The sequence below is a fragment of the Lampris incognitus genome, chromosome 1 (genome assembly GCF_029633865.1).
Source record: "Lampris incognitus isolate fLamInc1 chromosome 1, fLamInc1.hap2, whole genome shotgun sequence".
NCBI classification, from domain to species: Eukaryota; Metazoa; Chordata; class Actinopteri; order Lampriformes; family Lampridae; genus Lampris; species Lampris incognitus.
Genome location: NC_079211.1, coordinates 119663692 through 119688521, shown reverse-complemented (window position 1 = coordinate 119688521; position 24830 = coordinate 119663692). Strand labels below are relative to the sequence as shown.

The 24830-nt window shown below is 42.1% G+C and overlaps 1 protein-coding gene and 1 pseudogene across 3 annotated transcripts in view; both read left to right on the top strand.

Annotated features, from left to right (window-relative positions):
- LOC130121349 (excitatory amino acid transporter 1-like) overlaps positions 1–17039 on the top strand; it is a 31927-nt pseudogene extending 14888 nt beyond the window's left edge.
- Positions 17040–20220: 3181 nt separating this feature from the next.
- nipbla (NIPBL cohesin loading factor a) overlaps positions 20221–24830 on the top strand; it is a 100798-nt gene continuing 96188 nt past the window's right edge. For all 3 annotated transcript variants that reach the window (XM_056290196.1, XM_056290197.1, XM_056290195.1), the window contains exons 1-4: positions 20221–20561; positions 22125–22189; positions 23732–23884; positions 24153–24318. In XM_056290196.1, coding sequence (XP_056146171.1) covers positions 23821–23884; positions 24153–24318 — 230 coding nt within the window. In that variant the 5' untranslated portion in view covers positions 20221–20561; positions 22125–22189; positions 23732–23820. The remainder of the gene's footprint in view (positions 20562–22124; positions 22190–23731; positions 23885–24152; positions 24319–24830) is intronic.

The window sequence follows — 24830 nt, the reverse complement described above, 5'->3', positions numbered from 1 at the left end:
CATGTATATGTGTGTGTGTGAGAGAGAGAGAGAGAGAGAGAGAGAGAGAGAGAGAGAGAGAGAGAGAGAGAGAGAGAGAGAGAGAGAGAGAGAGCAAAGCAAGAGGGAGAGAAAGAGAGTGAGAGAGAGAGAAAGAGAGAGAGAGAGACAGAGCGAGAGCGAGAGAGTTAAAAGGCCGTGGAACAGTCTGCTCTGCTCCCATTCAGCATAGCAGATAATGCCTAAACGCTCAATAGCTGCAAAGCATGAAGATCCAATACATTGCTGATGGGAGAACCGCGAAGAAGGGTGGGGAGGAGCAGACTACATCCGGTGTGCGAAGAAACTGGATGAAGCGTGTTACTTCCTCCAAGAAAGTCTTTTTTATTATTATCATTATTGAACACCATTTCAAGAATTGCAAAATATTATACAGTCAATTTAACATGTAGAGGACTGGTCAACTTTAACATCTTATATTTATACGTAAGACATCAACATCAAATATGTTAAAAGAAAGAAAAAAAAGAAGAAAAAAGAAAGAAAAAGTAAAACAAAAACCAATACCGGCAACTTCAGAATATTGGAGGGAGATGCAAGCTTAAATATATATATTATGCAATTTATATATTTCTAGGGCGGCACAGTGGCACAGTCGTTAGCGCGGTCACCTCACAGCAAGAAGGCCCTGGGTTCAAGTCCTGGGGTAGTACAACCTTGGGGGTCGTCCTGGGTCGTCCTCTGTGTGGAGTTTGCATGTTCTCCCTCTAGGTGTGTGTGTGTGTGTGTGTGTGTGTGTGTGTGTGTGTGTTTGTGTGTGTCGGCCGGCCCTGTGTGATGGCCTGGCAGCCTGTCCCCGCCTGCCACCCAATGACTGCTGGGATAGGCTCCAGCATCACTGCGACCCAGAGACCAGGATAAGCAGCTCGGATAATGGATGGATGGATGGTTATATTTCTATTACCAAGTATTTTCACTATTATTCCCTAAGATTTCTGGAAAACTTGGTTTCCATGAAATAGTCGATTTGGGAAAATAACTCTGATCTGAGGTCAGTATTTTTCTAATATGGCGATTATTATATGTAGGATCTGATAGGTCCTTTCCACCAATTAAGTGCCTGGGAATTTCTCCACTCAAAGGGCCATATATTTAATGCACTTTGGATGAGAAATAGTAACTTTGGTGATATATTCAATTCAATTCAATTCAATTTATTGTCATTAAAAACAATGTGCAGGCACATGTTAGAAATGAAATGAGGGCTGTGGCTTCACCAAACAGTGCAAGACAGACACAGACAAACACAGCAAACACAATATAAGATATACACACATGAGGACCAAAAGCTAAAAATAAGTTAAAAAAGTTAAAGTCCATGGTTGGGGTGGGTGGGATCTCTGCTGATGCTCAGACCCCTTTGAAGGCAGCGTTTGTGATAAATGTCTTTTATGGCTGGGAGCTGGGTACCGGTGATATGCTGGGCCGCCTTGACGATCCACTGCAGAGCCCTCTGGTCTACTGAGGTGCAGTTGCCGTACCACACTGAGATGCAGATGGTCAGGATGCTCCTCTACGGTGCAGTGGTAGAAGTTGGTGAGAATTTTGGGGGGTAGACGGGCGCTCCTCAGCCTCCTCAGGAAATGCAGGCGTTGTTGGGCCTTTTTCATAAGGGCCTGGATGTTTAATGTCCACGAAAGGTCCTCGCTGATGTGGACTCCAAGGAATTTAAAGCTGGAAACATGCTCCACTTCTACCCCATTGATGTGTATGGGGGAGTGGCTGCAGCTTCTAGACTTCCTGAAGTCCTCAATCAGCTCCTTTGTCTTCTGCGCATTAAGGACAAGATTGTTGGTAGTACACCATGATGTGAGGTGCTCAATCTCGTCTCTGTAGGCCATCTCGTCATTGTTGGTGATACGGCCAATGACTGTGGTGTCACCTGCAAACTTAACTATAACATTTGAAGAGTGAGTTGGCAGGCAGTCGTGGGTAAAGAGGGGGAAAAGGAGGAGGCTCAGAACACAGTCTTGAGGGGGACCTGTGCTGAGGGTCTGGGTGGAGGAGGTGTGGTCACCTAGCCTAACAGACTGAGGTCTGTTGGTCAGGAAGTCCAGGATCCCGTTACAGAGGGAGGGGTTGAGGCCAAGGGAGAGGAGTTTGGTGGTTAGTTTGGCAAGGATGATAGTGTTGAAGGCAGAGCTGTAATCTATAAACAGCATCCAGATGTATGTGTTGTTAAGTTCAAGGTGGGTCAGAGCAAAGTGCAGGGCAGTGGCAATGGCTCCTCAGTTGACATTTTGGGACTTATATACTTTCATAACATACTTTTATAACATTGTCTTTTCAAGAAATATTCATATCCTTCATCTGGACAAAATCTTCATGTCCGTAGAGGTTGCCGCTCTCAGTGAGTGAGTACATCTAAAACAAAGATCAATGAGAGAGCAAAGTCTGTATCACATGCGCTGATTTATGAAATGATCTCCCTTATTGAACACTAGAATTAAAGAGACATTCTGGTGCTCACTAGCCTCCATAGTAAACAAAAATGGAAGCACAGCTTTTTGTTGCAGTTTCAAATCACCCAATACTTTACAACTTATGTCTTTCTCATTACAGAGATATTAGAATATTAAGAAATAGCAGCTGATAAAATGCACATCTTTTTTGGGGGGGGGGGGCACAAGAATCCAGGGAATGCTCATTTTGCTGCTCACAACAATAAATAAATAAACAGAGAACAGCAGGAGCCAACCCGCTGTTTGACACTGGCTGTTTGCATGTACCAGTCGTGGTCTACATGTCTACTTTGTTTTTTCATATTTTATAACCAAACTGATTCAGACTTCATTCTGTACAATCTAGCAGTCTGTACTTGTGTATCCTTGTGGTCATTGGCTTATAAACGGCCAAACTTCTGGCAGCACGATGGCCCAGTGGTGAGCACTGTTGCCTCACAGTAAGAACGCCCTGGGTTCAGACCCCAGACTGTCCCAGGTCCTTTCTGTGTGGAGTTTGCATGTTCTCCCCGTGTCTGCATGGGGTTGCTCCAGTTTGCTCCCACAATCAAAAAGACATGCATGTTAGGGTTAATACGCCTGTCTGGTGGGTCTGTGCCCCTGAGCAAGGCAATGGAAAGAAGAACTGGAGTTGGTCCCCAGGTGCTGCAGCTGCCCACTGCTCTTTTTACAATAGATTGGTTAAATGCAGAGAACACATTTCGTTGTAACCCATACAATGACAAAATAAAGCGTCTTTCTTTCATTCATTCTCTTTCTTTCTTCTTCCTTTAAAATATCACTTTCCAAATGAAAATGGTTTTGTCACAAAATAATTTTAATGAAAATAGATGTTTAGTTATCTAAGATTGTTACACAAAGGTGGACATACTCCGCAAACATGCCACACAGCAGTTCTGCATGCAACCTGAGTCAGAAAGAGAGACGGAGACAGAAACAGAGACACAGACACACAGACAGCTGGCCTGGTAAAAGGATAATGGGCCATGGGCCTCCTCTCTCCTTACTTTTTCATCCATGGCGCCACCTCTCCCTTTATCATATTGAAACTTTTGATCAGTTCCCCTCTCTCTCTCTCTCTCTCTCTCTCTCTCTTCTCTCTCTCTCCTCTCTCCTCTCTCTCTCTCTCTCTCTCTCTCTCTCTTCCTCTCTCTCTCTCTCTCTCTCTCTCTCTCTCTCCTCTCTCTCTCTCTCTCTCTCTCTCTCTCTCACACACACACACACACACACACAGAAGTGCTTAAAAACGCACATGCGTTTTATTTCTACATCCCTTTCTCACCAACCCTCTCACAAAATGCCCACTCACCATAAGATTGCTACAAAAGCCATATTGTTCTTAGACCTTTTATTACAAGGGGTGAGAGGGCACCACAGAAAGTTTTTAGGCCTGCGGAGGGGCCAGTGGCGGTTCTAGGAATTTTTAATTGGGTTGGCAAAGGGATGTCCAGGGGTGGCCACAATGTGTTGGCGATGTGCCAGCACAGTGTGCAGAGAATTTTTTATATACATTAATATTCCAGTAGTAATAGGCTAAAACATAGTTTTGTTTTTTTATTTTTTTGAAATTTTCCCCCTTTTTCTCCCCAGTTGTATCCAGCCAATTACTCTTCTATTCCATGCTGTCCCAGTCATGCTCCAACCCCTCTGCCAATCCGGGGAGGGCTGCAGACTACCACATGCCTCCTCCGATACATGTGGAGTCACGAGCCGCCTCTTTTCACCTGACAGTGTGGAGTTTCACCAGGGGGACGTAGCACGTGGGAGGATCACGCTATTCCCCCCCTCCCCCCTGAACAGGCGCCCTTAACCAACCAGAGGATGCGCTAGTGCAGCAACCAGGACACATACCCACATCCGGCATCCCAGCTGCAGACACGGCCAATTGTGTTTGTAGAGATACCCGACCAAGCTGGATTCGATTCGGCGATTCCTGTGTTGGTGGGTAACGGAATAGACCGCTAAGCTACCCGGACGCCCCCTAAAACATAAATTAATAGGCTACATGCAACTGCTGATCAGTCTCCTATTTTGTGGAACCTTTATGGTCAAGGAGGTTAACGTTAACAATGACAAATAATTAGGACCTTTTTCTGAGCTCGTTTACAAAAGTTAAGGCTATTAAGTAGTCAAATGTTCTAAGCAAACCACCAAGCGCAACTGTATCATGTAAACCCTGGGTTTTTTTCTAGGGCAGAGCAATGAACTTCACGAAGGAAATGATGTGACCAACAGGCGTCATAAATAGTGACGTGATGCGCACGATCATGCACAAATTATGTGTGGTCATTTTGACCAGTCATGGTCGTTTTAGGTAGATCTTCGCATAACTTTTTTTGTGCAATTGATCTAAAACTAATTTTAATGCAAATATATGCAATTTTAGGGGCATTCAGTGAGCGCCTGCCACTTAATGACTCCTGGGATAGGCTCCAACATCCCCGTGACCCTGAGAGTAGGATGATAAGCGGTTTGGATAATGTATGGATGGAATAATAATAAATAATAACAATTAATAATACTAATTCATAATTAACAACAATAATAATAAGCTGACTTATATGAAAGCTATACCTCAATGTAGTTTGGCGATGTGTCAGACCCAGATGATAAAACGTTAGATATCAGGCTGAAGGGCCTCTTTAGCTAACACATGAACATATTCACATAGCCATTAGATATCCTTTTAGACTATTTGTTAGATATGAGGTTGTGGCAGACTGTCTCAGGTTGTAGTCTTGGTTGTACATGTTAGCAAACTGTAGCCAATACAGTGATTCTCAACCTTTTTGGGCCTAAAAGTCAATTCAGAATCACAAGGCACACCCAATCGCGGGTAATAAATTATGAAGATTGTGTCAAATGTCATGATCATAATGTCATTAGAGATACTATTTCCCCTATATGGCACCCTCACAAATGATTAAATCTGACAGGCAGCAATGATGTCATGCATTAAAAATATGTAGGCCTATTTATATGAGTCAGTGCAAGAGCTTGCAAGACAAGTGTGCTACACATTATTGTTCAGATTAAATAAGAACAGCAAACATAATTATGATTATTATGATAAGCCAATATATTTTATGATTTGGGGATGATATCAAGGCCTATTAGTCATAGGCCTCGATATCATCATCATCATCATCAAGGTTTTGAATCATCACAATCACGAGAGATCCTTGATCATACAGTCATAACTGTGCACACAAATTATTAGGCTGACAAGCCCAGTAGTATACAAGATTAGCAGCGGACAGACACACACACACACACACACACACACAGACAGAATAAAAAACAGTGTGTTTCATGCCATTATAAGACTTTTATGCAGCACCCAAGTCGATTGAATGGGAAATATGGGGGAAAAAATGTAATATGCAGTGCTCAAACTAAAGAATCTACCTAATAAAAACGTTTTGCCTATCAGTTTGTAGATGGGCTGTCTCCTAGCTGGACCCTTGCACGAATGCGACCAAGTCAAGTCAATTTTATTTGTACAGCCCAATATTACAAATTACAAATTTGCCTCAAGAGGCTTTACAGCAACACAAGAGCCTGTCCTTAGACCCTCACATCAGATAAGGAACAACTCCTTATAAAAAAAAACCCTCTTTTAACAAATTGGAAGAAACCTCAGGGACAGCAACAGAGGAGGGATCTCTCTCCCAAGATGGACAACATGGAATGAATGTTGTGTTTACACAATTTACAGAATACAACACTGAAACAGGATAGCAGAACTATAATGGAATTATAAAATATATGAAGAATATGATGAGGAGAATGCCAAGCAGTGTCCAGACGCCACCGGAACAGCCCAGGACCTGAGCCACACGACCAGCATCACCATGTAAAAAAAAAAAAAATAATATATATATATTAGTCACACATCTTAGTCTAATATGAACTTGCACTCTCCAAAAAGAAAAGGTTTGCTGTGCGACTATTTTGGTCTGGGAAAATAAAGACAGAAGTTATTATTTTTGGTTCATCCAGTGTTCATCCAGTTGTCCTGTGCTGAGATCAGCAGTGAATGATTTGCTGACTTGTGAAATAGGATCGACTTTTCATTTACTTTCAAAACTCATACCTGAATACATAATGTTTTGGTTTTGACACTATTGCTGCCCTATCTGACTCAATCATAGATGTGAAGCAGCAATGGAAAGCAGCATTGGTCAAGTGAGCTAGACAGTGACTTGAGGGAGGGAGCGGCAATAGCGAAAACAAATGTTTTTTGAAGGTTTTGAATCGCCGCAGGCATGACAGTTTCTTCATCATACAGACATAACTGCACAAAAAAATTGTAGGCTGATAGGTCCAGTAGTTTGCGAGATTAGCTGTGGACACACGCACACGCACATGCACACGTGACCAAACGCATAATCCTTGATATTTAATATTACAGAAATTAATGAATTCTAATCTAATAGGCCGGCACGGTGGTGCATTGGTTAGCACAGTCGCCTCACAGCAAGATTTGGCAAGTTATACTAAAAAGCATCATCAGCTTAAATTCAAATTGATGATTGCTACCCTAGGCAGCACAGTGGCGCAGTGGTTAGTGCGGTCGCCTTACAGCAAGAAGGTCCTGTATTTGAGCCTCGGGGTAGTCCAACCTTGGAGTTCGTCCTGGGTCATCCTCTGTGTGGGGTTTGCATGTTCTCCCCGTTTCTACGTGAGTTTCCTCCAGGTGCTCCAGTTTCCTCCCACAGTCCAAACACATGTAGGTCAGGTGAATCGGCCATACTAAATTGTCCCTAGGTATGAATGTATGTGTGTGTGTTTGTGTGTGTGTGTGTGTGGGCCCTGTGATGGTCTGGCAGCCTGTCCAGGGTGTCTCCCTGCCTGCCTCCCAGTGACTGCTGGGATAGGCTCCTGCATCCCTGCGACCCTGAGAACAGGATAAGTGGTTTGGATAATGAATGGATGGATAATCTAAATTGGTTATCTTTTCTTATTACTAATTTATGCCTCAGAAACACTGTAACGTTTGAATCTGAAACAATTGGTGGAATTAAAAAAAAGCTTAAAAATATTACAGTGAAGTGAAATGTTTGACTTTTACTACGATGGTAGAGTCAATCTGTTGTCATAGTTTTGGCCCCGCATTGGACTTGCCACCTTAAAGTCTTGGCCTTGACTCCAACTTGATAAACTTCGGTCTTAGACTTGACTCGAACCCCTCCTCACAGACTTGGTCTGGACTTGGGTGGTCCTGACTACGAGGCTGTCGTCCCCCTGATCTTCACAGAGTAAGTATAAAGCTGTAGCTGAGTGACAGATTGAGAGACTGGAAGCCCTGTCTTTAGCGGCGTTGGTGCTCTGCTCGACCCACTGAGCTACAGATGTGGGTTGAACGTCTAACCCTGGCAGAGAGAGAGAGATGTTCGGAGATTTGCAGGGCTTGACAGTAGCCCTTATGCCAAGTCTTGTGAAAGCCAGGGAGTCATATTTTGCTTGGCACCACAGAATGTTAATTGGCCTCAACATAGACTTCTTGCGGTTACTGTGTCCTGAAGGTCAAATATTTCTCCGCAGAGCCCCTTTTATGTCTGATGAACATCACCCATCAGGGAACGAGTCATTCTCTTCTCTCTTTCAAATTTAGTTCCCTCCTTCTTTTGAAAAGATGGAATTAGTGAGACTGCGTCGGTTGTTGCTTGGACAACAGGCTGAGGATCATTGTGGTGTGCAAGGTCAGCTAAGTCAACAAGTTTTCCCAGGGCTGTCAGAAAAGAGCTAGGAGGAGAGTAAGGGAGGGGAAACAATGATGGGGGTTTACCAATGAAAGAGGATTGAAGCAATAAGATCAGTGAGTAAGAAAGCGAGAGGGATGAAGGAGCGAGGACAACAGGGGAGAGGGGTAGGAGCATGAGGAGGGGGGGTCTGGGCTTGTGGAAACAAGAGGTGTAGATGGAGGGGTGATTGGAAGAGGAGGCTAAGAATCTGAGGATGGAGAAGGAGGGAGGGAAGGATGAGAAGGGGGAGGCAGAGGATCAAAAGAAGGGGATAGAGGCCTGGATGCCAGGCATGTTGAGACAAGAGGAACAGACAGCCAAACGGGGCAGAAGGCTCTTACACACGCACACACACACACACACACACACACACACACACACACACACAGACACACACACAGACACACACACACACACACACACACACACACACACACACACACACACACACACACACACACACACACACACACACACACACACACACACATACACAGAATCAAAGTGCCACATCTGAAAGGAACACATACATCTCCCGACACACAAAGCCTGCTTTGGCTTGTACAACTCCGAATGAAGACAATGGACATAATAGGACCTGTCACTTTGAAAATACAACGCCAACCATCATGTCTCTTTAAGAAAGGTATTGTCTGTTTTCATATTCCCTTTTCCAAAGGGCAATCTTTCTTTCTTTCACCAGCAATATACTTGCAAAGCGTGTTTGATGTTGTTGGGGTTATAGGAGGGTTCATCCATCAGACCCAGCGAGTGACCTTGTGAAAAGTTCATTCTGGCTTAGTGACAAGAATTCAGTTTATGTCTGTAGCAATGAAAGGCATTAAAATTTTAACTGGGAACCAACATTTTCCAAAGGAATTTAACTTGCAACCCGAAACCAAAACTTGTGGGTTTTTGTGTAGACCTCATAAAATCAACCATATTTTTTTATGCTGCTGTTGCACCAGAAGACATTATACAAGCTGTCTTGCATGAACCTGGGACTTCTACAACCACATCCACTGATGTTATCATCCATAGTTATCTGTCATAAGTGGCAAACTGCTTTAGTTTTTTCTTTTTGCTCACTTACACAATCACTTAAGATCTCTCTCCTCTGTGGGATGCCACCCTACAAACATAATTGGCCGTGTCTGCGGGTGGGAAGCTGGTTGTGGGTATGTGTCCTGGTCACTGCACTAGCACCTCCTCTGGTCAGTCAGGGTGCCTGTTTGGGGGGAGGGGGAACTGGGGGGAATAGCGTGATCCTCCCACGCGCTATGTCTCCCTGGCGAAACTCCCCACTGTCAGATGAAAGAAGCGGCTGGCGACTCTATATGTATCAGAGGAGGCATGTGGTAGTCTGCAGCTCTCCTTAGATCAGCAGAGGGGGTGGAGCAGCGACCAGCACAGCTCAGAAGAGTGGGGTAATTGGCCGGATACAATTTGGGAGAAAAAGGGGGGAAAAAAAACCTCTGTTCCTTTTCCAGTTGCTGAATGACAAAACACAAGACAGCAATGTGAACACTGCCACCTCTCTATGAAGTGGCATGCATCGTGGCAAGAACGACAAAACATTAACAGCAGCAAACAGCAGGAATGCTATTACAAGAATATTGTGAACATAAACATGAAGCGTGTACATTTTGTGTGGCAGTTTCTCCCTCTGACAACTCTTTAGAATGTGTACATGTGCGTGTCCCTATATATGGATCCTCTACATTAGGCCTATGCCCAGGGTGCTGGAGGTGTTGTTTTCCCACTGGTAAAGGTCATACACAGATAGGGTTTCTTCCTCTGAGACAACTTCTCTTTGTTCTACTGACAGGCAGATATGCCAGATGGGGCTATTCCACTGATAATTAAAACACATTCCCAACCTGGGCCGACAGAGAGTGAAAAAATTGAGTACAACACTTGTGCCATGGGAGGCACATCTAAAGATGCACTCATTCTTATGATAGATGACTAGATGGATGGATAGAAAGAGAGCGAGAGTGATATTGAAAGCCTAATCAGATTCTTTCACTCACTCAAGTTTAAATGGTCCTTGCTCTATTCATGCCATAGGTTAGCAACATTTTATTTATTGAATGAATGACTGACTGACTGAATGAATTAATCCATACATAGTTCAGTGGTTGGCAGCTTTGCCAATTCTGCCCACATGGGAGTGTTTTATCTGGTTTCTGCACTGCAGTAATGTATCATAGATACAAGGTGGAGTAGCTGGTCTTCATTCTGGCAAAATGAGCAAGTGTGCAGTGGTGCTGATGGCAAAGACTGGGGGCCAGAGAAATTATTTTGGGGGAAAATCCTGCAGTGCAAATATAGCACATGCAGAGTAATAAAATAATTTTGTGGAAAATGTCTACAGAAGTGATAAAAAAAATGATGCAAGGAGGACCCCCCTCCCACACACACACGCACGCACTATCCAGTGTGTATGTTTTTTTCAGGTATGGCTGCCCTGGACAGCCGTGCATCTGGTAAGATGGGCATGAGGGCGGTGGTCTACTATACCACCACCACCGTCATCGCTGTGTTCATCGGCATCGTCATGGTGCTTGTCATCCACCCAGGAAAAGGGTCCAAGGATGAATTCACCAAACAGCAGAAGATAGAGCAGATTAGCCCTGCTGATGCCTTCTTGGATCTTATCAGGTACACAGGGTTCATGTTATCAGGTACACACGCACATGCATGTGAACACAAACAAACAATTCACAGACAAACAAACAGAGGCTCAGAAATGCATTTCTTGTTAAAGTAATTACATTTGTTCACTCTCATAAAATGTCATTGCTTTTGTTTTGTCTTTCAGAAACATGTTTCCTCCTAATCTTGTGGAAGCATGTACCAAGCAGGTAATGCCCCCTCTATTGCCCTCACCTTCTTGTTCCCTTTCACTAGCACATATCCCCCAAATGTATTAGCGGTTGCACACTTAAGCATCTTAGTTAAACACTTATTATCATAGCTATGGTCATTTGTGTGATACTTGATGTACAAAAGTTGCTAAATTTGTGTTTTACGGTAATTTCAATGCAAGTTTCTGGTGGATGGTAACAGCCACTTCTAGGGATTAGCAGCCAATCATCAGTGATCTCAATCAAGTTGGCACCTAATGGACAAGAGAAATTTATCTGCAAGTAACTGTAGTTTATTCATTGCTAAAAGGAGTCATAATTTATCAATTTTCTTAAATATTTTCATCCTTTTCATCATAGTATTGCACAGGTGTCTAGCTGAAAACAGCACAGCAGGCTGTGGCTTTCAGTTATGTTGTAGTAGTTTAGTAAATACCAATGTTCTAACTAGTGAGAACATGAGTAATTTAACTCAGATGTTATTGGGTTGGCTGTCTTTAATACCCAATGCATGCAAAACAACTCTATTGATAAGGTGATACACATCCATCCATCCATCCATTATCTAAACCGCTTATCCTGCTCGCAGGGTCGCGGGGATGCTGGAGCCTACAAAATATAATATACAAAATATAAAATATATCAAGTATCATCAGTTGTGTAAGTATCACAAGAGTGGCCATATTTTTAGATTTATGAAAAGGAACACAGTGAGGGTGTTCTATGCAACTAAAAAAAAGATGATAGTATGATATTAGGATTTTCCCATCCCTGTCAGAAAATTAGAGTATGGTGGAAAAGGAGTTATATTTTTGCAACTCAATCAAGGTGCAGGAGACCATTAACGAAAGGTTTAGCAATAAAATTTACTTCAGGATTTTTAATGCGTCATAGCCTAAAATGCTATCTGCTTTATCTCAGCTACTTTAATTTGACCACTCAGCCTATTGCATACACACTTGGCCTAATCCCAATACTGTACTTATGGCAAGGAAAAATAAACATTAAACTTACACAAGGAATGATTCCCTGTTCACTTTTTTAAACCAGTTCTCTTTCTGTCTCTCTTCTAAATCCAGTTCAAGACACAGTATGGTAAGAGAGTGGTGTATGTGAAGCTGGTGGTAAATGACACGATATTCACGCTCAACGGCAGCCATGAGATCGCACAGGAGGAGGTGATCCCAGTGCTGGGGACAGTCAATGGAGTGAATGCTCTGGGCTTGGTGGTCTTCTCGATGTGCTTTGGTCTGATCATCGGGAACATGAAGGAACAGGGGCAGCCGCTGAAGGACTTCTTTGACAGTCTCAATGAAGCCATCATGAGACTGGTTGCAATAATCATGTGGTGGGTAGGAGGGCTGATGGATGAATCAGTAGATGGATGAAATGATGGATGTCCTGTTATCTCTGTGTCCTGGTGTGTTTGATTACATTTTTCGTTGTATGTTGTCTGTTTTTAATTCTTTCCCCTTTTTCTCCCCAATTGTACCCGGCCAATTACCCCACCATTCCGAACCATCCCAGTCGCTGCTCTACCCTCTCTGCCCATCCGGGGAGGGCTGCAGACTACCATATGCCTCCTCAGATACATGTGGAGTCGCCAACCGCTTCCTTTCACCTGACAGTGAGGAGTTTCACCAGGGAGACGTAGCACGTGGGAGGATCACACTATTTCCCCTAGTTCCCCCTCCCCCCTGAACAGGTGCCCCAACCAACCAGGCACTAGTGCAGCGACCAGGACACATACCTACGTCCTGCTTCCCACCCGCAGACACAGCCAATTGTGTCTGTAGAGACACCCGACCAAGCCGGAGGTAACACGGGGATTCAAACTGGAGATCCCCGTGTTGGTAGGCAACGGAATAGACCGGTACACTACCTGGATGCCATCTGTTTTTAATTCTATCACAGGGAAGACCAAGGCTAAATTCCAAATCGGTGGACAAAAAAATCTATTCTATTATTTTCTCTCCTATTCAAAAGGATGGGTGACTGATCATCTGATCACAGACTGAACGCAACAAAGAATAAGAGTGAATGAATAAGTTGCTTCAGCATTCTTTATGCTATGCTGAATAAGTTGCTCTAAACTGAGATGACTTTTGGTGAATGATTGACTTATTTGAACCCGTACTTCTCATCCTTCTTAGGTATGCCCCCATAGGTATCCTGTTCCTGATTGCTGGTAAGATTGTGGAGATGGATGACATCACTACTATGGGGGGCCAGCTGGGCATGTACACGGTGACGGTAATTTGTGGCCTTCTCATCCATGCTATCTTTGTCCTGCCGACGCTCTACTTCGTCATCACCAGGAAGAACCCCTTTGTCTTCATTGCTGGGCTGCTGCAGGCACTCATCACTGCCCTGGGGACATCTTCGAGGTATTCAACCAAGTTAAATATTACCCAACTGAGTTAAGATAAATAAATGTGACACTGCCGATAGACTTGCTGAACTTAAGTTCTCGCTTGGATAAACTATGCTTGATATATTTCAAAACTGCAATTCTGTAACTGTGGTCTTGAATGACTCAGCTTCCCTGAATGTCTCAAAATATGTTAAAAGTTTCCCTCTAACTGTTCAAACTTCCACTGACCAGAAATAAGCAACGTCACAAAAAATATATGTATCATGTATAGAATACATCCTCTATATATATATATATATATATATATATATATATATATATATATATATATATATATATATATATATATATATATATATATATCACCTAGGTATGTAGTTTGCGACAGATGTAGTGTTGGTTTAAATCAGTCTTGAGCTGCATTTGCTTCATAACACGTATTTAAAACCAAGAAGATTCTACACTAATAACACTATCACACATATTCTCCTTAAAGCATATAATATTGTAAGTTACCCTTAATTCACAATATGGATTACCATAATTGATCATGGTGTTGAAAATGAAGAGTAACTTTCTTCTCATTTAAAGCTTTCTATATGCTATCACTCACATTTCCCCCCTACAATTTTATATCCCTTTTTTGTTTCCTTTTTTTTTGTTGCTCTCCTCCTCACATCTTCCCAATTCCCCTAACCTACAACTTTCTCTAAGTTCTGCCACGTTGCCCATTACCTTTAAATGTCTTGAGGAGAACAATAAGGTGGATAAACGTGTGACCCGTTTTGTGCTGCCTGTCGGGGCCACCATTAACATGGATGGCACAGCCTTGTACGAAGCCCTGGCAGCCATCTTTATCGCGCAGGTCAACGATTACAACCTCAACTTTGGACAGATCCTGACCATCAGGTATTATATATCCATTCCCATTGCATTAAACTTTTACTTCTTCATTGTTCAGTTGGAACTGCTTTTCAATGAAACCTGATGTTTTTGCATTTCACATAACTTGAAAAATTATCCATTCAAGATATTTGAATGTAAGTCAGACCTAGAGGTTATGTGCAACTTGATATCTGTATTACTTCACTTTTTCATTATAGCAAAAGTTTCTGTCTCAAGTCACTCACAATGAGTCTGGAGACACACGTTGCAGCGTTTCTGAGGCTCTCACCACTGGTCAAGTCATTTTGAATTAAGACATTGGACTATAATTCATATTGATTGAATATTGATTAGCTTTTTTGGCTCTTGTTATCTAAAGATGACTGGTGAGCTATCCATTGATATAGCCAAAGCTGATTCATGAAAAAAAAGACTTCTCCCACGGTTTGCAGTGTGTGTTTCCTAAATATGAAAGAGCCGCCAAGTTACTACCGGTTTCTAAGTGTTTGTGTTTCTTTGCTCCGCACACCCAGCATCACAGCCACGGCAGCTAGTATTGGTGCAGCTGGGATACCTCAGGCTGGACTCGTCACTATGGTGATAGTGCTGACCTCTGTGGGCCTGCCCACCGATGACATCACACTCATCATTGCCGTCGACTGGTTCCTGTGAGTTTTGACCTTTACACCTCTCCACACTGGTCACCCACATGTTAAATTACTACTTTATTAATTATATTATTATTATTACTTTTGCAAACTAGTTTCTAGAAATGAACGGAAGAACTCTACGTTTGCTATGCTTGGATTGTAAGGGACCTAAAAAAAAGGACACAAACTGAAGTTTTTAGTTCACTCCAACTTTGCTTTTAGTCTGAATAAACTTAACTGACACTTTGATGAGTTGAGTGTATCATTAAACCTTCCCATGGGTGAAAAAGGTGTCTTTGTCACACCATGATTATATATTCTCCTAAATCCTGTTTCTTTCTTTCTTTCTTTCTTTTTTTTCATACCATTAATAGAACAGATATCCAGTACATTCTAATATCTGACTTTATTTAAATCTGAGGCAAACTTTTGAGGGGAAGGGCCTCAACTGACTTGCTGTATGTCCTCGGGGTAGGTTGCAGAGACACTCCCCTTGCATTCCATGTCCTTAAATCCACCTGGTTCTGATTCTGTTGGCATCTTATTCCACGAGGAAAGTTTGCAACTTTCAAGCCATTGGCTGTCGTGGTTTGTGTGGTTCAATATCTGCCTTAGGCCATCAAAACTAAACTCTAGTATGTTGAGTACAATCTATGGGGATCTTTATAGACAATGGTTTGGCTTTATGCACTTTGAAATATGAGCACCCTCAACATTTTTTTTACTACTGTGGAAATACTAAGATAAGATAAGATAAGATAAGATACTTTTTTTGTCATTGTAGACATACAATGAAATTATTTGGTAATTCTCAGAGACCAGCAGCAATAGAAAAATGAGATAAATAAACAAGATAAATAAATGAGATAAATATGATGCGGTAGCATCCTCTATCTATATATGATAAATAAAGGCACTTGGATGAGGCAGGTTCACAGTGACAGTGCAGACAGTGCCGTATAAAAAGGTATTGCACAACAGTACCTTAAGTTCATTATACACACTGTATCAATAAGTTGAGTAACCTATCATATGCATTGCATGCCGGGGGCCCTAAACTGCCATGTAGCACCTCGGAGTCATTCGTATGTCAGAAAAGTAGTGAGAAAAAAAATATATACAAAACTTGTTCACCATTAGCTTGGTCAATTGATTCCAAAGAACACAATGATAAACATTATTTTTTTCCTCTCCTTTTTGCTGTTCTCCTCCTCCCAAGGGACCGATTGCGCACAACCACCAATGTTCTTGGAGACTCCATCGGTGCAGGTATAGTCGAACACCTGTCTCGCCACGAGCTGCAGAACAAAGACCCAGAGCAAGGCAACTCCGTGGTTGAGGAGACAGACAAGAAGCCATACCAGCTCATCTGTCAGGAGAACGAGTATGAGAATGACAAGCCCACTAACAGCGAGACCAAGATGTAGAATGAAGACTTTCCTTCCATTTCTGGAGGGAGAAAAAAAAGAGTGCTGTAACGTACCATTTTCTGCAATTGAGTGTTCACTTAGTGCTCACATACAATGGACATAGGTAGGATCTATTTGTGGATGTATTAGTTATGAAGACTTCCACTTCCATGGTCCCAAAAACAGCTGAAACGCTTCTATGTGGCACTGGTTCTCTAAAGGTCAGTGCTGTGTTAGTAGGTAGGTGTACAGTGTGTCTGCCCTAAGGTGTTTACTACTTCAGAAATACTTCAGAACCTGGTTGCATAGGGTCTGTCTGTAGGTTATTTCTAATTCTTGTCAGAACTGTAATCTCTAGAAGCCAGTATTGTTGACAGGACTGACTGTAAAGACCACAGTAGATTAAAGCACACAGTGCAGCAGGCACTTTTTCAGTCTGTACTGTTTTGAATCCCAAGAATACTGATGTTGTGAAAGATAGGATAATGGACAGTGAATTGATAAGAAATTTGTATAGACTGACATGGCAGCAGTGGAAAAGTGATGGATACCATGTAAATATGCTTTGATGACCAGGATTCTTTGAGGGAGAGAGGCGATCTGTTTTTACAAGCTTCTGTACAGATATGAGTTGCTTTTTCTCTTTTATCAGTTTGGTGGTGGTGGTGGTGGTGGTGGTGTGTGTGTGTGTGTGTGTGTGTGTGTGTGTGTGTGTGTGTGTGTGTGTGTGTGTGTGTGTGTGTGTGTGTGTGTGTGTGTGTGTGTGTGTGTGTGCGCGCACACATGGGGAGGGTGCTTAAGAGGAACACTAAACTTACTAGGAAGCAGTCATGGCCTGTTCCTTGTCATAAATGACTGAGGCAGTATGAGGCAGTAAGTCCCGTTATCAAAGGAAGCGCGAAAAATATTTCTCAGCGAGTGTTCTATACTTAGAGCTGACAATATCAAACTGTCTGACCAAAAACCTCCTTAGTTATATTGTTTAACTCATATCAATCACCAAGGCTGTCAAACCAAATTAGCTCAGCCACGTTTTGTTTGTATACCGTTCAATGTTGAAAGTGTTTGTTTCAGTGAAGACAATGAACTACCAAAAATGGTCGAATACCAAAATAAATGGCAATAATTAAATTAACATTTTCAAATAATCATGTCTTGACCATGAATGCCTGTATAGTATATAAATAGCAATGCTGATTGCACCAAGCCCCTTGTCTGATAACACTAGGATCTTTGCAGACAGTCTATTGAACATGGCTGAAATAATATGAAACAAAACATCCCTTTAGTTTATTTACTTGTTATATATTATAATTTCATATTACATCTTTCATTTTAACACTTAACATGGGGGTTATGCTTTATTTGAAGTATATTTTCACTGTTGACTGGACTATGAAGATATTCAAATTTTGCTCAGCGATAAATTAGTCTTATTCTCAATTACATTCATTCTAGGTCATGATACTTATTTAACATTGTTTGATATGGATTAATGTTATAAGTGATGGATTTAACTTCCTTTTCTTTTTCTAGTTATTTTACGGAGCTGACTTATTTCAAATGTAACATGCTCGTCCTTTGCTAGAGAGATTTGTATAGAGGATTCTTCTAAATACATGTAGCTAGAGGAATGTAGATATATGCCTGTATGTCAATTGTAGAGGCAAAGTGTAAAACTGTACTTGAGGGTAACTAGTGAAAGTACTGTAAAGATAACTTCCTCAGAAATGAGAGACAAAGTAACCAGCTCTCACATCATTAAAAATGCTTTCTTGGCTGATTTGAAGAACCAGCTTGTTTTCATCAACAGACACTTAAGGAAATAGGATGGTCGCTTCCCGCTTTCTCGTGAGTCACACACACACAAAAGAAACTGAATGAACAGTTTTTTTTTTTTGCTCTTGTATTTTTTATTTTTATTTTTTTGAATAAAGAAATAAGTAAATTAAATCAGTGGCTATGTATTCCTTCTCCTCCCCCCCTTTTCTCCCTAATTGTACCTGTCCAATTACCCCACTCTTCCGAGTTGTCCCGGTCGCTGCTCCACCCCCTTTGCCGATCCGGGAGGTGGGGTCTGCAGACTACCACATGTCTCCCCCGATACATGTGGAGTCGCCAGCCGCTTCTTTTCACCTGACAGTGAGGAGTTTCGCCAGGGGTAGCGCGTGGGGGGATCAGTGCAGCTACTAGGACACATACCCACATCCGGCTTCCCACCAGCAGACACGGCCAATTGTGTCTGTAGGGACGCCCGACCAAGCCGGAGGTAACACGGGGATTCGAGCTGGTGGTCCCCGTGTTGGTAGGCAACGGAATAGACAGCGACGCTACCCGGACACCCCTGTATGAGTAAGACACAATGAACAGAACCTACACTTTCCTACGTCTTTATCGTCCGCTGCAACCTGGTTGGTGTTTCCCCTGATTTTTGCACACATTATATGCTGCATTTCATAAATATCTATTATAGCAGAGAGACTAGTTGGCAGTGTCTATTTAGTATTGTCCCTTTAACCCACCTTTTTTATTAGATGTGTTTTGGTTTACTTGCTCTAATACTCTAGTTGAGTCAGACACATCTGCAAGTGCAAATAAGCCTTTTTTTTACATAGACTCATAATATTCTTATTTTACCCTCATCGTTTGCGTTTTGTTTGTATGTCCCGTTTGCTTATTTCTATTTTAATTCCTATTCAGACTTTTTTTTCTCCGACTAACCCTTTCCCTGACTATTTTAATTTACCAACATATTTTTCGCAGTTTTACAATGAATCAATTTCCTCACGGCAATTATTTCAATTAATTTAATCTCATCCAATCTAAACATGGTTTCGCAGTGAGCAAGTGCCTATGCTGACATCTTGAGGTCACATGACGATTTCATTCCCTGTAAAATAAAAAAAGAATCCACACAAAAACAAATCTTGCATTCTATATAGAATAATAATATATATTACGATAGATGTAGAGAAAAAAACTAGCTCATTTCAATACATTAAAGGTTTTTTCCTACATCTATCATAATATTCCGCTCCTCGTTTGTTGAGCACTTTTATCTACACCATTGATGGTGTCGGGGGGGGGGGACGCTAGTGTGTGTGTGTGTGTGTGTGTGTGTGTGTGTGTGTGTAAACTACTAGCAAAACTAAACTACTAAACTAAACTAAACTATTAGCCGGATCGAATTCCGCACCGGGCGAGACAATACTCGGTTACACGTGTACACACACGCACGCACGCAGGCACACACACACACACACACACACACACACACACACACAGACGCACGAATATGCAAATTCGCACAGTCCCCTTTGAACTGTGGCTGATTTCCGAAACCTTCAGCTAAAAGTACATAGCCAAATTTTAGCGTTTACATCCGTATTCGGCCTTTACTAATTCTGACCGAAACCCCGTAAAGGCCTTACCTGAACTCAAATCGGACTGAGGAAACGTTCGGAAAATTGATCTCTGTGAACATAAAATAGCGATGGCACAAGTGTTTCTGGGGCCCTTAAAGGGTCTTTAAAGGGGGCAGAGTTAACTATACAGTGGATGAATAAAGTATTCTGATTCTAATTCTGAAAACAGGGATTCACGGATTTAAAAAAAAAGTCTAACAGGCAGAGCTGGAGAAAGATGTTGCAGATAGTTTGCCTCGCCGCGTCCTCTAGCGGCCATGCCGCCAAATGCGACATGGTATTTCGTTTGGCGCCGATGGAGGGAGTCACTCCTGAGATCTTTGGTCAGTCAGACGGCAGAACTTCCGGTCGGCATTTTGTTCTACGAGAGGAGAGCCTCTTGATCATCGCAACAATCGTCACATTTCTCATATACTGTCGAAATTGACTGCAATCTCTATTTGTGTCGGTATAGGCCGACTGAAACACCGAAGAACGAATGTTTCCTCATAAAATTACGTCGGAACATTCGCCGCCGAGTGACGGAAGAAGAGCGAATCAGTCCGACCCGGATTATTGTTGATAGCTAGCAAGCTAGCTGACCAGCTAGCTGGCGAGCCAATTGAGTTCTGCGAGAGAGAAGAAAGGGGGAGCTAGAGATACGAACACGGACACAAACCAAGCTAAAACATTCCCCTCCCTTTGAGCGCAACATCCGAAGGTAAATTCATTCAGCAAGCTATCTCGATACGACAAACTTTCTAAATTGTGAATATGAAGCAATCCTTAATTAAATGGCTCGGCGCAGACGCGCCTATAGTGCCGTTTATCGTTCGCTAGGAGGTGAGGAAAGCTAACGAGTTAGCTGAGCAGCTAGCTAGGTGTGTTTTTGCTCTTCTTAGGCTCACGGCCTCAACTGGATGTCATTTGTCGAGCCCGAGGATTGGGCCGTTGCCACGGAATTATAATCTATAGCCGCTGCCCTCACATCTTGCCCCGTTGACCCACGGAACCCTTTTCAACATAGAGCAGCTTGAATTTTAGCTGGGGATGGTCACCGCGGCTAACCGTTCGCCTATTTGGCTAGTTAGCTTTTGTTTCAATATTGACGGTATAGCTGTTGGAGCTAACTAACTACAGTCGGGCTAGTTAGCTTAACTAGCTAGCAATTAACGCTCGACTATTGTTGTTAGCCAACGTTATGCAGCTAACGTTGGTAAGCACAGCTACTAGCGTAGCGTTGAGTAGTTTAGCAACTAGGTTAGCTGGTAAGCATTTTTAGCCTGTTAACTTCCTCGGAAATGTAATGGTCGTTGCTGGAAACACTCAATATTGTTTTGGGTATTTCAGCCTATTAAGATGAACAATTATCCGGGTGGTCAACTTTCTGCTTATGATATGATATCTTGTTTGACTCCCAAAACGTTGGGTTTTATCTTGCTAGAAAGATCTGCTCGGCTATCGTTTTGATTGGTGTTTCTGTTTTGAGGTGTTTTGACCTCTTACTGACTGAGCACAAGCTACCGTAGCTAACCGTAGCTAACCGTAGCCATGAATCTCAAAGATAATTTATACATCGGAAATGTTTTGGCGCCTCTTTCATAGCAAATACCGTTTTCTGTGCTTTCTGCGTCAACGCTAGCAAGCTCGCTAACTGCATACGGTAACTGTTAGCTACAGGAGGATGCAGCCCCCCCATTACCGCCGCCACCATCACAGTGCATCTGTTCCCTTTGTGCTGCCTCCTGCCTGTCAGTCTCACAGCTGTCAGCCAAGCCCCTGCTCCGAGAGAGGGCGGACAGATAGCGTAGGACAACTAGCTTGTCTTGTTTACATTATTGTTGACATTATATATTTGTGACCTCTCAGTATGATGGGTACCCGTACTGTGTAACACAATAAATCCTGAATGGTTTGTTAAAATCTGTTGTTAGCAGCAATATTTTGTTGATTCTTTCTATATGCTCTCACTTTTGTGAAATAAGTTTTTTGGAGAAAGTACTGCATATCTGCAGGCCCAGTCTTAATGCAGAAAATGTCATTTAGCAAACATTGCTATATATATAATTTGTTTTGAGGAATCTTGTGATGACGAAACATCCATTGCAGATTTTTGATGCATCTGACAATATAATGTGGTGTCTTTTGTCGTGACACTTTTTTGGGACCAGTGTTTAGTCTTACTGCCGTTGGGGCACCTGTTATTGTGACAGTATCAGTTAGAAGCATGTTGTCCAACATTGTTTGTTTATGTCTGATGTTGTACCATTTTCTCTTTCAACAGATTGTAAGACTTTTCTCTGAAATGTCAAAGGGTCCAACTGAGACTGAACTGAGTTCTTCAGAAAGGTATTTATTTGTGCCAGTATAGCGTAGCAAGGCCCATGGTTTCTGTTATTTAGATTTAACTAAACACTGTTCTCAACAAGGACAATTTGATTTTCATATAGCTAGGTTTGGAAAATTAGCATGTCATGTGTGCCAGCTATGTTAGCATCAAGGGGTTAAAGAAACCACCATGATGTTAGCCTTTCATAAAAATCAAAGAAGGTAAATAACAAGATCTATCAGTTATCTGTCCTGTGACTTGTAGTAGCAGCCTGGTTAAATGTACATATTCAGAAAATCCACACCTTTATTGTCTTCTTCTGAGGTCAAAGAAGTATCAAGGATCTTTTGCACACTATTTGACAGTTTGAGTGTATAAACACATATGAGGCTGAGTTAATTACTTGTCACATTGGAAAAGCTCTTTCAGAATTGAGGCCTATGAACTGAAATGTTTACTTCCAAGAAAACCTTTGACATAGTCATGTCTGTTTAGGATTATACTTAACATTTTACTATCTTCATACAGCACATGCAGAATGATTTGCTTGTTTTTTCCTTCATTTTTTAACTTCAGTAAGTAGTTTAATAGTTGCTCATTAGTTCAGGGATGTTGAGACAGAATAAGTTTCCTTGACTGGGAAAACCAGGATAGTGTGGGGCTTACTCATTCTTTAGCTTTTAAACCTTCTTTTCTCCTCAAATCAACATCTCTAACTTGCTTGAATTTGCACGAAATGGAGAGAGAGAGAGAGAGAGAGAGAGAGAGAGAGAGAGAGAGAGAGAGAGAGAGAGAGAGCATGAAGGAGGAACGAGAGGGAGAGAAGTACAGTATGGATCATGAATCAAAATGCACACACACACAGATGATTTTAAGACAGTTTTTTTTTTACAAAATTTTTTTTTACTTGAGATACAATGGAACATTGTTAGTGGTGAGAGATTACTATGGTCATACTAGTTCTGATTATAGATTTACTATTAAGATCTTGACCATCTATTGTGCAGAAAATTGTAATAGTTTTCATTGTACTTTAGCCACCAAGAAGTGAATTGCTTATATTCTATCAGAGGACAAGCATATCATCCATGTATGGTGTTTTATGGAGACATTATTTAAAATGAGTCTGTTGTCAAACTCAACTTGCACAACAAGCTAAACAATTCGGGAAAGAGTTTGATACTCTATGATAAAATAGTGCTGAATCAGAAACTTTTATTCTTCATTGGATATTCTCTATGTTGATAAATATTGTGGTGGGGCAAAATCGGAAGCTTTTTTTGCATCCTAGTACTTCAAACATCATTGCTTGGTAGACAATGCTTGGTAGCCAACAGATGATATTCATGGCATACATTTTTCTTCACAACGTTGGATATCCATTTTAGAATGTGCTGGATACTCAGAAGGTTAATCTCCCATTTCATATTATACCAAATATCTGATGTTAATTGGCATTTAATTGATTTAGAGTTTGAAATATTCCCCAACTAATGCCTGCCATCCTTTGTGCCTTCTTATTTTCTCTCTTCTTCCTGTCATTTTTTTCTCCTCCTTTCCAGGTGTCAGGAGATGTGAGGACGAGTGTGTCGCCCATCAACCCCCCTGATCTACCTGTGCATTGACACACTCCCCAACCCTCACCTTCAGCATGAATGGGGATATGCCTCATGTTCCCATCACCACTCTTGCTGGGATCGCTAGCCTCACTGACTGTGAGTGACATAGCCAAGTTACAACTTGGTAACAGTTACAGTGTGGTTTCTCTATCATCTTGTGGTTTGGTACATCAGTTGATAAAGGCACTCTGCAGATGTTAATACACAAGTGTGTTCATTCCTTCTGTTCTCGTTTGTTTTCTTTGTCTGTTTCCTTCTTGCTGCTTTTCAACCAACCTGTGCCTTGCTTGCTCTCATCACTCTCTCCTTCTCTCTGCCCCCCCATTACACCCTTTTTTATTTGCCTCTTTTTTGCCTCCCTCAGTGTTGAACCAGCTGCCCCTGCCCTCCCCTCTCCCAGCCACCACCACTAAGAGCCTACTATACAATGGGAGGATAGCAGAAGACGTCACCTGCCTACTGGCCTGTCGGGATGAGAATCTGGCCTCCCAGCTAGCCCACGGCCTCAACCAGGTCTCCACAGAGCACATGTGAGTATACAAGTTTGTGTGCAAGAGTTGGAGCAATTTCAGTTTTACCCTCTATGTATAACGATAAGTATCTTATTGGGTATCAGTGTACAGGTTGTGAACATCGGGTGGTACTATCTTTTTATGCATGCTCAATAATCCAGGTAAGGAAATCATAGAAGGTTGAATCAGTTCATCTGGACACAACGTTTATTGAGAGAAACGCTTCATCACTCATCTAAGTGACCTTTTGACTCTCAACTGACTTGCAGGCATTGTAATTACAGCATTGTAAGATGGCAATCTATGTGAAGAGGAAACGACCATTCCTGAACTGGGGGGGGGGGGGGGGGCTAAGAGTACATCTTTTGCCATCTTACAATGCTGTGATTGCAACTATTCCTCAATTCTCTGTGAATAGTACGCATTGCCATGTAACTAGTTAATGGTCACGCCAATTTGCATATGGAACCAATCGTTGTTTTTGGTTGTTATGCTACTATATTGTTTATAAGGATGGGGATACCTGCAGT